A 17,653-nucleotide genomic window follows, 5' to 3' on the forward strand; every position below is an offset into this window, starting at 1 on the left:
GAATCTTGTGGAATAGTGAAAATCAGCTGCAGTGGATTAAGAATGATTAGGCAGCACATGCTGAGCAACCCCAAGTGTGCTAACAAGTACACTAACATTCAATTTAAGATAATCAGTCCTGCTTGCAACATGTCTCTCTTTTAAAGCAATATTCAAATTCTTTCTTATCAAGTGACAAATAAGACTGAAACAAAAGATTTTTTTCAATTAAAAGTGGATAATCCCCAAGGAAAACAATGACAAGAACTGGGCACAACTAAGGGAACTAAAACTGCTTTTGGATCAGCTAAACAATTAGTAGAAAAGAGGATAGTGGACAACTGTGGTAGTAATTGGGGAAGTTTTTTGTCTATAGAAAGATTCTGTAAGACAGATGGAAGGTACTCACAGGCTATGGCAGAAATACTAAATGGATCTTTAATATCAGTTGATGACGATGCTCAATTAGTAGCAATAAGTCATGCTGTTAACCTCAAAACCGTTAATATTGAAATGAATGAGGATACCTTCTTAGACAGGTTAAGGAGCTAAATAAAGATGTCACCAGGAACACCCTACATGGCTGCTGGAAAAAAGGTGTGTCATTCAGATTTGACGGAATTCATTGAAAATGTTACCAGTTTAGTGGATAAAGCCAACTCCGTACATATTGTTTGTGTCATTCAAGTTTGCCTGAATTCTTTGAAAAGTCGTCAATTTAGTGGATGATGCCAACTCAATACACATTGTCTACCTGGACTTTCAGAAAACTTTTGATGAAGTATTTCATAGGAGGTTGCACTGCCAGATAGAATCTTGTGGAATAGTGAAAATCAGCTGCAGTGGATTAAGAATTGACTGAAGGTCCATAGGCAGAAAGTGGCTGTCGATGGATATTGTTCTGTTTGTGGAGATCAGTTACTAATGCCACAGGAATTGAACTTTGCTCATTATCTTTGGAAATTATGTAGATGTATGTGTTGGGGAAATGATCCGTTTATTTGATACAAAGCTACGATCGAGTGTTAGGGCATAGTAGATGCTAAACAGCTGCAAGCAGATCTTGATGTGTTGGGGGAACAGGCCTGTGTTTGCTTAACTTAGAAAAATGCATTGTTACACAGATCTAATGTTAAATTTAAATACACCCTTACTGGGAACAAAATCAAAGCCACTGGTGAGCATAAAAGATCTGGGTTCTCTTGAAAAATAACTCTGAAAACATACATGACCAATGTCATGGGCTATATCTAAAGTTAACAAGACAGTAGATTACATCCATGGGATAATTAATTAGAAAACAAAACATGCCATTTTGTCACTTTACAAGACCTTGGTTAGGATTCATTTTGAATACTGTCCAATTTTGCTTTCCTCATACGATGAGGGTATTGCAGCTTTGGAAAGAGTCCAGAATGCGGCCAGAAGTTTAATATCCAGTTTAGAAGTAGGTATGCAGATCCAGGTTTTTAAGCCTGTTTTAGATATGTATAGGCTTGGGGGATTTGATCAAGATTTATTAAATAATTAAAGGGCTAGTTTGTCGATGTGGACAAATTATTTCAACTGAAAGCATTAGGGAGGGGTCATGCTTGCAAGTTGCATAAGGAGAGATCTTTCTTTTCAGAGAAAATCATGGAACAGATTAGCTGCAGACTCTTACATTGAATGCATTGAGAAAGAACTGGAACTTCTGGCTGGATGGAGATCATATCATTCAAGTCGTAGGTACTTTCTAATATAACTTAGGGTCGATGTGCTTTCCTGGACTTGTTTTAATCTCCCAATGCAGTCAGATAGGAATTTTCCAGAATTTTTGCCCCAAATTGGCCTGGGTTCTTGAATTTTATTTGCCACTCCAAGGAGATTACATGGGTCCAGGTGGGCATGGACTACCTATACTGTGATGCGTAAGGCACCACAACTGTATGGGATGGGTTCCATAGGAAGAGGAGTAGGCCATTCAGTCCTTTGTCATTTAATGAGATCATGACTGATCTGCATCTCAAATCTATCCACCTGCCTTGGCTCCATATCCTTTTATATCTATCTAACAATTTCAGATTTAAAATTATTAATTGAGCTAGCATCTACCGCTTTCTGTGGGACAGAGTTCCAAACTTCCACCACCCTTCGCGGAAAGAACTGGTTCTTACTTTCTCTCCTGAATGGCCTGTCCCCTTATCCTTGACTCCTCATTATCAGAAAAAGTTTCTCTCTATCAGTTCTTTTCAAAAATCCTCACTTAATTTATCCCTTAATTTTCTATATTCCAGGAAAAGCAAGCTTAGTTTATGAAACCTCTCTTCACATTCGAACCCTTGGAGCATTGGTAACATTGGTGAATTTATGCTGCACTCTTTCCAATCTCACTCTATTCTTTCTAAGGTGTGGTGCCCAGCACAATGCCCTAGTTGTAATCTAACTCGAAATGTGTGTGGCTGCAGCAAAACTTCATCCATTTTATAATTAGAGGGCTAGAATATAAAGCCTAACCTTTTATTAGGCTTTTTGATTTTTTTGGTACTGGAATGTTATATTTTAGTGATGTGTACGTGGACCTCCAAATGTTCCTAGCTTTTCACCATTTGAATATTTTGGTCCAAAGTCAATGAGCTCACTATTTACCATACCATTAATCTTTGTGTCATCAGCAAACATGGATACATCAATCTATATTGTGTTATCTAAGTTGTTCATAAATATACTGAATAATTGAGGCCATAGCATAGATCCCAGGAGGACATCACTAATCACTTCCTTCCAATTTGAGTACATACGCATTATTTTTTCTCTCTTCTCCTGTCTAACCAGGTCAATATTAGCTTGCAGCTTCTTATGTATACCAAAAGCCTCTAGTCCATACAAACAATTTCCAAGGACATGCCCCTATCTACCACTTCAGTCACTTCTCAAAAAATGCAATCAGGTTTGTTAGACATGATCTACCCTTTTCAAATCCATGATGGCTCTCTCTAATTAGCTCAAATTTCTCTAAATGTTCAGTCATTCTGTCCTCATTTATACATTCCAATAACTTACCCACAACAGATGCTAGACTAACAAGTCTGTGATTTCCTCATTTGACCCTCACACCTTATTAAGTAATGGAGTCATATTTGCAATTTTACAATCCAAATCAGGTACACAATTTTTTCACTTTGATGCAAGGAAAATGAATCAGAGCAAAACTTTCCTTTGCTGTACCCACGTTTAAGATAGCACAAAAATATTATGAGACTTTCCAACAAGCAGTTAATAAAATGACAGCATAAGCAACACAATATTTTGTTGATAATGTCAAAAGCTGGAAAGAAAGTGATACAGTCTCCATAATTGAAGTAGAACCTAAGAGTCCATGAAATAAATCTCCTTTGGAATGAAGAGAAAGGTGTGGACCAATCTGCAGTGAAATTTGGTAATGTGCAGACTGATGCAATGTCTTTCCCTGACTGGAGAATGTCAATGCTTTCCATTTGTTTGTGAGATTCAATTATTACTGCTCGACAAGACAGCTGCACAGTATTAGATGCAAAGAAACATAACTGAGGCTAAACATGGGCTGTCTCTCATCTGATGTGCTCTGCCAGACTTACAGACATCTGTTTAACTCCATGTAGTGGCACAAGCTGCCAGCTGAGTAAATATATATTAATGGTCTGCTTGGATACTTTAAAAAATAGGTTTTACATTTTTCAGTTTCATATTTTGATGCATCGAGAAGGTGTGTTGCACTGTAGGACTTAAATACTCACGGTTTCTTGGGATTTCTCCTTGACATCGTAGACCGTTAACTTCACTCGTGTTTCCTCATAAATAGGATAGCCCGGTGGGAAAGTAGCGCCAGTCAAAAACACTGGATCTCTTGTTCCCTGCGTGCCACAAGCAAACAGGCCTGTCTCAGTAAGCTAACAGCTGTGTACCGGGCAGCATAGAAAGAAATGACAGATGAATGTACCAAAAATAAAAAAGGAAGCTTTAAAAGCTGCAACTCAGTAAAAAGCAGCCAAATCAGGGAAAGCCATACAGTATTAACAGCATTACCTTTAGTCTTTATGGACTCACAATCATCCTGAAACCCATCATTACACCAGCAGCAGTTTATCATGCGTTTAGCAATGCCCCCAGATTACCTTGTCCCTAATTGTCATTTGTGCTGGAGTTCCTTTAAATACACTTCATGTTAATAATATGTATGGAAAAAATCCACTTCCTTCTTTATTGTAATTGTGATTTGATTACTGTGGAGCCAACATCAGTACTCCAATGAGATGCTGCAGCATTGTTAAGACCCCACTATACTCACGTGGAATGTTGATTTTAGAATTTTAATTGCACCCGCTGTGTGCCACTGCCTGTTGCTGGTGCAATTGCCATTCTAATTTTAAATCCTGCTGGAAAATGATTTAGTTAGAGGCTCAGCTCTAGTTTAAAAGTGCTTTTCTTGAAAGATCAGTAAATGGAATATGGAATCTAACCGGGAGAAAAAGACTCAAGACATGTGACCATGAGGACATTTATTGAACCAATATTTTGAGCTTCAGCTTCATCCTATCCAAATTCAAATGCCAGCATATTATAAAACATCTGATCCAGCAAGCACTCATCTATTCTATGAAACATCTTTTGGGGTAGCTGGTGAGTCTTTATTCGATGAGATGGCACAGCAGACACAAATTTTACATAATACAATGGGCTGAATTTTCTCGCTGATGGTCAAGTCCCAACGTCGGGGCTGAAAGCGGGAGTCAACCCCAGTCCGGTGATGATTAGGACTTTGGAGCTGCATCTTGCCCGGTGGCAGCCAATTAACAATTCAAAGCTATGTTAGTATCTTTGGGGAAGCCGGGCTCAGGCAAACATGCCCTGGCATTTGTTTTTGGAGGAGGGGGGGATGTTATGGTGGCAGTGCCTTGCGTGTGGGGCAGCTAGTCCCACTGGGGGGCCCTCCATGAACCATGGGGCACCCATTAAGGGGGGATCCTTCCCAGGAGCTGCTGGGAGGCCACTTGTTTACCTGGCTATCTCCCCACGCATAGGCAGGCCCACCTGACATGGGCAAAATACCGATAGGGGCGGGAAGTGGCCCTTAATTGGGCAATTATGTGGCCCAATTGGCGGTCGATGGTGGCACAGTGATAATATTCCCACCACTGGCAATATGCCATGGCAGCAGTAAGAAAACATGCTCCCCTCTTGATGTCTTCCTATGTCGTATTGCAAGTCCTCCTGCCTCCTAGAAAACAGAAAGCACTATAAAAACTCAATTCTTGTGGAAAAATTCAGCCCACTGTGTTTGCATTCATAAAATGAATTTGCAAGATATCAAACCTTCCTTAGGTTAGTTACATGAAATTTCACCCAAAAGTATGTTTTAATGTAAATATTAGGCAGAGATTCCACTTAGATACATGTCAATTTTTTTTTAAATGGCTTTCTTTGAAATTTACTTGTGAAGTTGTTTCTACTAATGTTAATTCTTCCCCTCTCCCTTACATTCCTAGGGTATGGTTCTACTGGGCAGAGACACTTCCTGGTACCTCACGTAAGGGCCAACGTCTATGTGTAAAGGATGACAGTGAATGTCAGTAAGACTGCTCAAACAAAGGGGAAAATCACAGCTGAGCCCAACCTTATCCTTAAATTGAAGCAAAATACTATGGATGCTGGAGATTTGAAATAAGAACAGAAAGCACTGTAAAAACTCAACTGGTCTGGCAGCATCTGTGGAGAGAGAAACCAGGTTAACGTTTCAAGTCCAATATTTGGGCATCACTAGAACATTGCAGCAGGCCAAGGACAGAAATGTGAGCATGAGAGCAAGATGGTGAATTGAAATGGCAAAGTGACCAGAAGGTCAGGGTCATGCATGCAGACTAAGCGGAGGTGTTCCGCAAAGCAGCCACTCAATCTGCATTTGGTCTCCCCAGTGTAAAGGAGGGCACATTGTGATCAGCGAATACAGTAGGATAAATTGAAAGAAGTATAAGTAAATTGCTGCTTCATCTGGAAGGAGTGTTTGGGACCTTGGACTGTGAGGAGGGAGGAGATAAAGTGACAGATAATACCCTGCTATTGCATGAGAAGGTGCTGTGGGAAAGGGGTGAGGTGTTGGGGGTGATGAAGGAATGGACCAGGGTGTCACAGAGGGCATAACCAGGGCCCTTGCAGGTACCCATAGACACGATGGAGTTCCCCTGGTCTGCACTTTCCACCCCACCATCTCCACATTCAAAGCCACCTCCAGCATAATGCCATCACGAAACCCATCTTCCCCTCCCCTCCCCTGTCATCATTCCAAAGGGATGTTCCCTCTGTGACAACTCATCCCCTTCCCACCGCAAGCTGGAGAAACAGCACTTCATCTTGAAATCAGGCACTTTCCAGCCTTCTACACTCATTATTGAGCTCAACAGCTTCAGACCATGAACTCTGTCCATTTTGATTTATTTTTTGCCAAGTGCTAGTCTCTCTTATCTTTGCTTTCAGAATGAGTTGACCTTTATTCTGCTATTAACACCTACCCTGGTCCACTACAACGATTACCACTCCCTTTGCCTTTTGTTGCATGACATCCTCAGTATTTAATCTCCCCTCTAGCCTATCCCTGACCTTCACTTTTGTTCCAGCTGACCCTTCCCTACTTTTACAAGAGCATAAAATCCATCACATTTCTATGTCTCTTCAGTTCCAAAACAGAGTCATATTGGACTCGAAACATTAACTCTGTTTCTCTCTCCACAGATGCTGCCAGACCTGCTGAGTTTTCACAGCACTTTCTGTTTCTCAAGCTCATGAACGGGCCTAAGGCTGTCACTTTTGACCCTGAAAAGTGCCCAGTCTACCACAGATTACCCTGGAAGGGCAAGGTATCTTAAAAATTTGAGCAACAGGTGAACAATGCAGTAGCAACACAAGCGGTATTCGCCACTAACTGGATGCTGATGTCAAGCCAAATAGATGTTCTGCCTATCACACAAATCAGTAATATGGTATATGAATTTCAGTGCCACTGTGATGCTAAGTATGTAGGCTGTACATTCCAAAGACTGGTGGATCCTATCAAACAGCATGTCCCAGCCACTGTTCGCAATGGGCAGAGTACAGACTGTACCCAACCAGCTCTTGCTTGCAAAACTCAAACACATTGTCCAACATTAGATGTGAATCCACGATTGAGGATTATTCAGCAAATGTTGTCCATTACGTTGACAACCAATTTAAGATGGTCAGTCGGGCTCGCAATGTGATGCATTTGCATGTACTGGAAGCTACATATATTAATACACAGGACCCTGTTCTTTGCAGACAGAAAGAATATATACATACATTGTGCCTGTTTCAGCTAAACATCGTAAGTGACAGCCATTCACTGAATCATTCCTCAGGGCAATGCCTTGGCAATCAGGGTCAAGCTGCCTGGTTTAAATTTCAAACAATGCAGTTAACTCTCAGTCACCATCAGTGGTGCATTCTCCATGGCAACACCACTTGCCAACCAATTAGCACTCTCTTTACATACAGTATAAATTGTTTTTTACCCCCTTATATTGGTATTCTTGAGTGTCCTGACGGTTGCAAGACAAAAAGCTTAGACGTGTATCTTTTTTCAGCAATATATAATGCGAGTTGGCGGGCTATAGTGGGGATCACAGCCAAACCTTATCCTGTGCTTAGTTGAGTTTTTTTTATACACATCTTGATTCAACGGAGACCCAAGAATAATCTGGGTCATTTCTGATCTGTAAGAGCTCAGTGCCATGACAGCATCTACACTTTTACTCAGTACAAAGATGGTTCAATGGTTTAATGAAAGTAACAGCCCAGCTTGTCTTTAATACAGTCTAAGAGACTTGGGGAAAAGTATTCTAATTTTGTACTGCATTTGGACATATATGCACACAATCCAGGCTCTAGCATTAAGTGAAATAACGCTCTGCATATCATAACAGATAATAATAACGTTGTTTACTTTTGCATCATCTATAAATGATAGCCACCCTGCAGCTAAACATAGTACATCACAGCAAATATCAGTATTTACATTTCAGCAGTAGCAAATAGTGAATATGTTTCATTCTAAACTGTCATTCATTCTCACAAAATACGAATTCTACCAAGACTAGCACTGTGCAGAGAATGAGCCACATTTATAGAAGCATGAACAGAAGGCTATCGGCAACACATTACCCTGTCACAGTGTAGCTTTGCTGCAAAAAAAAAATGTAAGTGGGCCTTACTGCCAATGAGAAATTTGGAAAGCTTACAAGGAGCCTGGCTTAATAGAAAGAGACGGAGATACAGTAAAACATGCTATTTTCAGCCCATTTGTAGCGTAGCAGTCTGCCAATTTGTGACAAATCTCCCACGACAGTGTCTCCTCATCATTAGGAGTTAATGTATTTATAAAAAAACTTTTACAGACCTGCACTATGGCGACTCTTGCTTTCGTTTTCTCTCCCACAGAGCTCTGTTGGTCTGCTTAATACTACTTTAATACTAAAACCCAACACCATAAGTCATGTGGGCAGATCAAGTGCAGTGGCTGTGGAACAGCTCCATTACTATAATTTAATTTTAATATTCACTTGCTTATGCATACAAAAGCTGCCTTTGTGTGGACATAAATTCTGATTTTTTTCATGTTGGAGGGGAGAGCAGTTGTGATTTATTACACAGCAGCCAGAATAGATGGCTGGTATTATTAAATAGACGTAGCAGCTGTTATGGGTTAGATGCTTACGGTTTTTATTGGTGTGCATCCAAATTAGTAGTAAGATGAATTCTACCTCAGTTTGATCAGTTTAAACCTGACACAGATTTGGCACATATAAATACAACATTTGAACTGACAAATGGAGACTGCATTTGGGGCTGGATTCAAACTGTAAGTGTCAACATAAATAGAGCATTTTGTGTCCTAGTAAATAAGTCTTAATAAAGCATTGCTTCTAATAACAGCAAGTTATGATTTTGGCATGTTTGTCAATCATAAAGAGGTACCTCCCTCACTGCCATTTCCAGAGTTAGATGAAAGTTTCAGGACAGTGTGAGGGCTGAATTCAATAGCCCCTGAAATCTGGTGCCGGAATTACAATACCAGATTAACTGCCCCCTCTTGACACCAACAGTGGCAACACACCAAGTTTGTGCTAGCTGCTGTTTTAAATGATTTCAGCATCCAGCCAGCACTAGCTACTCCGTTCATTGGCAGTCTTCCTAAACAGGGGGCCACTGCCATGAGTGACTAGCACCATTTAAAGCTAGCCTGCACCGAGATGTGTATTGCGGCTGAAGCAGGAGCTGAATTTAACCTGGAAAGGGCAAAAGAGTAGCAGAATTTGGGAAAGAGCATGCTCCAAGGTTTCTGAAATTCTGCACTGGAGGTTTTGGTGTAGGAGGTGAAAAGGAGGAGAGATGTTCAGTATCCACAGGGGGCCAGGAGGCCCTCTGGATGTACACTCAACTTGGGAACAGATATCTGTGGAGACCAAAGGTAGGAGTTAGGCCCAAGGACTTGGCTACAATGCTGCAGGAAGTGCAGTGACCTCACACAAATGCGAAGTTCAGCAAATGTATCTTCAAATGCCATTTCCTACCAACTACACCACTAGCTTCAGACACTACTCAATTCACCACACACCCTTGATTCACCTACTAACAAACTCTATCAGCACTCTCACCTGACATTCATATGCTTCACACTTCATCCTCATACAATGAACACTGCTGCGAGCCTGCTGGTACACACTGCCAGCTATTCAACCATGACAACCACATGAACTAAACAGATTGTACAATACTCACTGCCACATTTCACTCTCTCTTGCATGACAAGGAATCACAAAGCCAGATGCAGCTGGAGCTTACTGGAGGGGGACAGGCACTAATGCACATTCTGAACCCCAAAGGAAGAGATCCTGCTGGCCCTTTTTGAGACTAACTTACCCTCTATTTTTTTATAATGATTTGTTTAAGTGCATGGGACCTTGAAATTTTTTTGTGTGACTGCACGTGCACAGTAATTTAAAGGGGCTGATTTGTGCATGGCCTGTGTGGGAGGTTTCAGGTGCTATGCTGCTTAGGAGGAACATTCGAGGTTGTGGACAGCAGGAGATCTGAAACCATCAAAGTTGACAGTATTCTCATAACTGATCCTTCTCACATGCTACCGCCCACTCATCCCACACTCTCTTCTGATTTACAAGCTGCAGATGGCATAACTATGTACCTCCTGCTTTCCCCCACAACAAAACATTACCCTTGTTGTCCTCCTCCTTTCTGATACCCAAGACGTGCAACCTGGCCAGGCAACAGAGGAACAGCAAGAAGACGATGATAAAAACAGCGCGTTCACTTGATTCCAACTTGCAGTATCAGCTAAGATAGTGACACTGCATGTAATTTAAAGAATGGGATAAGGACAGGAACTGCATGTAGTGAGACATTGTATTACTATTTGGAAAAGATCAGAACGAACAAAACAAATGCTAATACCAGCCTCCATCAAACCAATTCTCATCAGTTCCAGTGCTGCAAAACTAAATCAAGACAAGTACTCCCTTCATACTGGAGCTACGAACATTGTGAATTAGCAGCCAATAGATTTCTCACACTGAACAATTTCTCCTTCAACTCCTCTCACTTCCTCCAAATAAAAGGTGTGGCTATGGGTACCCGCATGGGCCCCAGCTATGCCGGTCTCTTTATGGGGTATGTGGAACATTCCTTGTTCCAGTCCTACTCCGGCCCCCTTCCACAACTCTTTCTCCGATACATCGATGATTACTTCGGTGCTGCTTCATGCTCTCGTCGGGACTTGGAAAAATTTATTAACATTGCTTCCAATCTCCACCCCTCCATCATTTTCACGTGGTCCATCTCTGACACTTCCCTTCCCTTCCTTGACCTCTCTGTCTCAATCTCTGGTGATAGATTGTCCACCAATATCCATTACAATCCTACCGACTCCCACAGTTACCTTGACTACAGCTCCTCACACCCTGCTTCCTGTAAGGACTCCATCCCATTCTCTCAGTTCCTTCACCTCCGTTGCATATGTTCCGATGATGCTACCTTCAAAAACAGTTCCTCTGACATGTCCTCCTTCTTCCTTAACCGAGGTTTTCCACCCACGGTCGTTGACAGGGCCCTCAACCATGTCCAGCCCATCTCCCGCGCATCCGCCCTCATGCCTTCTCCTCCCTCCCAGAAACATGATAGGGTCCCCCTTGTCCTCACTTATCACCCCACCAGACTCCGCATTCAAAGGATCATCCTCCGCCATTTCCGCCAACTCCAGCATGATGCCACCACCAAACACATCTTCCCTTCACCCCCCCCCCCCCCCCACCCCCCGTCGGCATTCCGTAGGGATCGTTCCCTCCGGGACACCCTGGTCCACTCCTCCATCACCCCCTACTCCTCAACCCCCTCCTATGGCACCACCCCATGCCCACGCAAAAGATGTAACACCTGCCCCTTCACTTCCTCTCTCCTCACCGTCCAAGGGCCCAAATACTCCTTTCAAGTGAAGCAGCATTTCACTTGCATTTCCCCCAACTTAGTCTACTGCATTCGTTGCTCCCAATGTGGTCTCCTCTACATTGGAGAGACCAAACGTAAACTGGGCGACTGCTGTGCAGAACACCTTCGGTCTGTCCGCAAGAATGACCCAAACCTCCCTGTCGCTTGCCATTTTAACACTCCACCCTGCTCTCTTGCCCACATGCCTGTCCTTGGCTTGCTGCATTGTTCCAGTGAAGCCCAACGCAAACTGGAGGAACAACACCTCATCTTCCGACTAGGCACTTTACAGCCTTCCGGACTGAATATTGAATTCAATTACTTTAGGTCTTGACCTCTCTCCTCCATCCCCACCCCCTTTCTGTTTCTTCCCCCTTCCTTTTGTTTTTTCCAATAAATTATATAGATTATTCTTTTCCCACTTATTTCCATTATTTTTAAATATTTTTAGATCTTTTATGCTCCCCCCACCCCCCCAACTAGAGCTATACCTTGAGTGCCCTACCATCTATTCTTAATTAGCACATTCGTTTAGATAATATCACCAACTTCGACACCTATGTGTTTTTTTGTCCTGTTGTCTGTGACATCTTTTGATGATCTGCTTCTATCACTGCTTGTTTGTCCCTACAACCACACCACCCCCCTCCACTTCTCTCCCCCACCACCCCAAACACACCCCCCCCCTCCCCACACACCTTAAACCAGCTTATATTTCACCCCTTCCTTGGATTCACCTGGTTCTGTTGAAGGGTCATGAGGACTCGAAACATCAACTCTTTTCTTCTCCACCGATGCTGCCAGACCTGCTGAGCTTTTCCAGGTAATTCTGTTTTGTAATAGATTCTAAGGTGGTCAGTATAATGGTGCAAAATCAGTTACTTTGGTATGTACTTAGCGTAAATAACTATATATTGTTTAAAATCTTACATCTGTGTGCACCTCCAGTCTATAAAGCCTCATTTCCTGCTCACATTTTTCTGACAACTTTTTACCATTATAAATTCCCATTTATAATTGTTAATTATTTATAATAGCTTTTTGCTCTGTAAACTTGCCCTCCTGTACACACTCAATCTAACCACTGGGTGCACAGTTTTTCCCCACAAATCACACAAAATGCTGTCTGAAGCTTTTACATTCCCTATTATTTCCTCTTTAATTAAAATTTCTAACATCCAAAATAAAGGTGCCACTGTTCAGGATTCTTTAGCCATTTCCCCATGGTTAAGGCTTGGATATTTTTTTTAAAGTTATTTAAAGCAAAGGTTATCTAAACAATGTCCATGGCTTGGGACAACATCATGCTGAGTTGCAATTCTTTAAGTGGACAAATTCTAATCAAGCGTATGGAATGGGAAATAGTTTCTTTCAGAGACCAAAAATTTGGCAAATGTTTGGTCATTTGGTCATTCAGGAAGACATCTAGCATCTTGATATTGGCAGACTTTTATAATCTCTGTGGGTGAGGGAGAATGGTTTTTAAACATATCAGGACTCAGACATCAAACAATTATTTTAGCTTTTGAAGTCTAGGAAGGGAGGGAGACATTGTCCTGTATGTATAGTGCAGAAGGAAATTTGAGGGAGGAGGGGGAAATTGGTCCACATGGATCCTTTATATCAGGAAAATGGGCACAATGGTGATAACTTTAGGGTATAAAGTCCTGCACCTGACCAGTACCCGGGGTTCTTGTGCAGTCACTGGTAATCCCAATTGTGCAAGACACCTGCTTGAAATAGGCATTAGTCTCCTTGTGCATGCTAGTCAGGGCCTAACACCAAATTTGCATTAGAGGCAGTTCAGAGAAGGATCACCAGCTTGATTCCTGGGATGAAGGGGTTTTCGTAAGAGGATAGGTCGAGCAACTAATTGGTGTTTAGAAGAGCGAGAGGTGATCCTATTGAAACATAAGATTCAAAGAGAGCTTGACAGTATAGAAGCTGAGGGGATGTTTCCTCCAGAGGGGAATCTAGAACAAGAGGGCACAGTTTCAGAATAAGTGAGATGGAGATGAGGAGGAATTTCTTCTGAGGGTTGTGAATCTTTGGAATTCTCTACCCCAGGGAGCTTGATGGCTGAGTGATTGAATATATTCAAGGCTGAGATAGGCAGATTCTTGAAATATAGGGGAGTCAAAGGTTATGGAGAACAGGCAGAAGAGTGGAGTTGAGACCAAGATCAGGTCAACCATGATCTTACTGAATGGTGGAGCAGGTTCGAGGGGCTAAATGGCCTATTCCTGCTCCAGGTAATAATCTCTGGAATACTGCCTGAACCATGAGCTAATTGGAACAGGGTCAATAAGATTAAAGAGGTAAATGCATGGCTCAAAGATTGGTGTGGGAGGACTGGGTTTGAGTTCATGGGACATTGGCAGTACTGGGGAAAGAGGGAGCTATTCCGTTCGGACGGGCTCCACTTGAATCATGCTGGGACCAGCGTCATGGCGAATCATATAACTGGGGTTGTAGATAGGGCTTTAAACTAAATAGTGGGGGGAGTGGGGGGGGTGGTTTCAGTTGCATGGGAATGTAAAAAAAATCAAAGTTGGAGAAGGTAAGAGTGCAGATTAGTGACGAGGCTGATTGTTACCAAAAAGTGAAAGGAAGGGACAGAGTGTGTGAACGCCACATTGCACCAAAGAATCATGTAAGAGTAGGGAAAATTGACAATAGGGCAAACTTAAAGCTTTGTATCTGAATGCGCATAGCATTTGGAATAACCTGTATAGAAACCACCATCTGTTATTCCTTTTTTTCTTACTCTTGGAATCCAAGAGTAAGATAGTACAAATAGAGATAAAGAGGTATGATTTGGTGGTGATTACTGAGACGTGGTTACAGGGAAAACAGGTTTGGGAGCTGAATATCCAAGGGTACTCAGTGTTTCAGAAGGATAGGCAGGAAGGAAAAGGAGGTGGTAGCTTTGTTAGTGAAGGAAGAGATCAGTGCTATAATGAGGAATGATATAGGCACTGGAGAGCAAGACATAGAGTCAGTCTGGGTAGAAATAAGAAATAGCAAGGGAAAGAAGTCCCTGGTGGGAGTAATCTATAGGCCCCATACAGTAGTTCAGCAGTAGGGCAAAGTATAAACTAGAAAATACTAGGAGCATGTAAGAAAGGCATGGCAATAATCATGGGTGATTTTAATATGCATATAGACTGGATTAATCAAATTGGCAAGGATAGCCTCAAAGGAGAGTTCATAGAGCATATTGAAGATTGTTTCTTGGAGCAATATGTTGTGAAACCAACCAGGGAGCAGGCTATTCTAGGGAAGAGTGATCCTGGCATCCTAGAATTTCAAGTTCATTTTGAGAGCGAGAAACTTGAGTACCACACTAGTGTTCTGGAGTTAAACAAAGGTAACTATATAGGCATGAGGGCAGATTTGGCCCTAGTGGACTGAGCAGGAAGACTACAAGGTAGGGCAGCTGATGAACAGTGGCAGATATTTAAGGAGATATTCAATTCCTTCCAAGTAAAATATATTCCAAAGAGGAAGAAAAATGGGAAGGGGGGGTTGCGAAAAGCATCCATGGCTAAGCAAGCAAGTTAAAGTTAAAGGGTTACTAAGAAAAAAATAAAAAGAGCAAAGGTAAATTATGAAAGAAAACTAGCGCAAAATGTAAAAACTGATGGCAAAAGCTTCTACAAGCATATAAGAGGAAAGAGAGTAGCTGAAGTGAATATTAGTCCCTTGGAGGGTGAGACTGGGGAGTTAGTAGTGGGGAACACAGAAGTGGCAGAGTCACTTAATCAATATTTTGCCTCAGTTTTCACAGTGGAGGACACTAGTACCACCCCAATAGTAACAGGTTGTGCAGAGGATATAGAGAAGGAGGAACTTAGAACAATCACCATCACTAAAGGAAAAGTTACTGAGCAAACTATTGGGATTAAAGGGTGACAAGTCCCCAGAACCTGATGGCCTACATCCCAGGGTCTTAAAGGAAGTGGCAGGAAGGATAGTGGATGCATTGGCTATAATATTCCAAACTTCCCTGGATTCTGGAAAGGTTCCAGAGGACTGGAAAAATGTTAATAACCCTTATTCAAAAAGCGGGGGGAGGCAGAAAGTAAGAAACTATAGATTAGTTAGTTTAACATCTGTCAATGGGAAATTGTTGGAATCCATTATTAAGGAAGTAGTAGTCGGACATTTGGAAAGTCAAAATGCAATCCATCAGAGTCAGCATGGTTTTATGAAGAATAAATCATGTTTGACTAATTTGCTAGAGTTCTTTGAAGATGTGACAAGCAAAATGGATAATGGGGATCCTGTAGATGTGGTATATCTGGACTTCCAGAAGGCCTTTGATAAGGTGCTGCACAAAAGATTAATACACAAGATAGGATCACACGGAGTTAGGGGTAATGTATTAGCTTGGATAGAGGATTGGCTAACCAACAGAATGCAGAGAGTCGGGATAAATGGATCTTCTTCTAGATGGCAAACTGTAACTAGCGCGGTGCCACAGGGTTCAGTCCTTGAGCCCCAACTATTTACAATCTATATTAATGACTTGGATTCAAGGATAGAATGTACTATAGCTAAATTTGCAGATGACACCAAAATAGGTGGGAAAGTAAGTTGCAATGAAGAAATAAGAAATTTACAAATGGATATAGACAGGTTAGGTGAACGGGCCAAAATTTGGCAGATGGAGTTTAACGTGGATAAGTGTGAGGTGATCCATTTTGGTCGGAAGAATAAAGAGGTGATTTATTATTTAAATGGAGAGAAACTTCAAAATGCTTGAGTGCAGAGGGATTTGGGTGTCCGCGTGCATAAATCACTGAAAGCTAGTATACAGGTACAGCAGGTAATAAGGAAAGCAAATAGAACTTTGGCATTTATTGCTAAAGGAGTAGAGTATAAAAGTAGCGAAGTGTTGTTGCAGCTGTACAAGGCAATGGTGAGACCTCACCTGGAGTACTGTGCACAGTTTTGGTCCCCTTACTTGAGGAAGGATGCAATTGCATTGGAGGCGGTTCAGAGGAGGTTCATTAGATTGATTCCAGAGATGCGGGGCTTGTCTTATGAGGGGAGATTGAGCAGTTTAGGCCTATACGCGCTAGAGTTTAGAAGGATGAGAGGAGATCTAATTGTGGTATATAAGCTGCTAAAGGGAATAGACAAAGTAGACGTGGAGCAGATGATTCCCTTTGTGGGGCATTCTAGAATGAGAGGCCACAGTTTTAGACGAAGGGGTGGTAGATTTAAATCAGAGATGAGGAGGAAGGAATTACTTTTCTCAAAGGGTCGTGAATCTGTGGAATTCACTATCTCAGAGTGCAGTGGATGCTGGGACGCTGAATAAATTTAAGGAGGAGATAGACAGATTTTTAATTAGTAACGGCTTGAAAGGTTATGGGGAGAGGGCAGAAAATTGGAGTTGAAGCTGAAATGAGATCAGCCATGATCGTATTGAATGGTGAGGCAGGCTCAAGGGGCTGAATTGCCTACTCCTGCTTCTAGTTCTTATGTTCTTATTTCTTATGTCTTTATTTAGATTTCCTCCCAAAAAATGGTCAAGATTGAGGCATAGATAGCGCTGTGCCCTCACCAATAGGTTTTTCCAGTTCTACAGAAGCCTACCCAGTGGTCTTTAAAGGGTCTACAGGATGCCACCAGCAAAAAGTTTACTTGTCTCCCATTGCAGCAGGGAGGAGTACCTTCCTAGTTCCATAACACTACTACAGGCCACTGACAGTTTACACTTAGTCATCTTCCCAGAGCTTACAGGAGGACAGCTATTGTCAAAGCAGTGGACTATCAATGCTCCCGCATCAGCCAGCTTGTTGCCTCTGAAGGCACGAGAGACTCCCACAGCTTGTCAGCAATACTATAATGCAGCCAAAAGCCCATTGTCAATCAAGGCTTGGGCTTCTCAATTCAAATGCATGCTAGAACTGCAGCAGTTATGTGGCAGAAAATGGGGATACACAACTAACTTCTAGCCGAATGCTTCTAAACTGATTCAAAAGCCCAGCAGAGTAAACTAGCATAATAGTATACGAACAGAACAGACAATAACAAGTTTTTCTCACCATATTTGCTGTTATATATGGTAGAGAGAGAGAGCAAGGGAGTGCACACATGTGAGAGAGAGAGAGAGTGAGTGCTAAGAGAGAGTGAG

At 42.0% G+C, this 17,653-nt stretch overlaps 1 protein-coding gene across 2 annotated transcripts in view; it reads right to left on the minus strand.

Moving 5' to 3' along the window:
* The window catches only part of inpp4b (inositol polyphosphate-4-phosphatase type II B), a 900,896-nt gene that overhangs the window by 434,054 nt on the left and 449,189 nt on the right, over positions 1-17,653 (minus strand). The window contains exon 8 of one of the 2 annotated variants that reach the window (XM_041213287.1): positions 3,735-3,851. The exons of the other annotated variant lie outside the window; for it this stretch is intronic. Coding sequence (XP_041069221.1) covers positions 3,735-3,851 — 117 coding nt within the window. The remainder of the gene's footprint in view (positions 1-3,734; positions 3,852-17,653) is intronic. 2 annotated transcript variants of the gene reach the window in all.

Source organism: Carcharodon carcharias, chromosome 1, assembly GCF_017639515.1.
Source record: "Carcharodon carcharias isolate sCarCar2 chromosome 1, sCarCar2.pri, whole genome shotgun sequence".
Taxonomy (NCBI): domain Eukaryota; kingdom Metazoa; phylum Chordata; class Chondrichthyes; order Lamniformes; family Lamnidae; genus Carcharodon; species Carcharodon carcharias.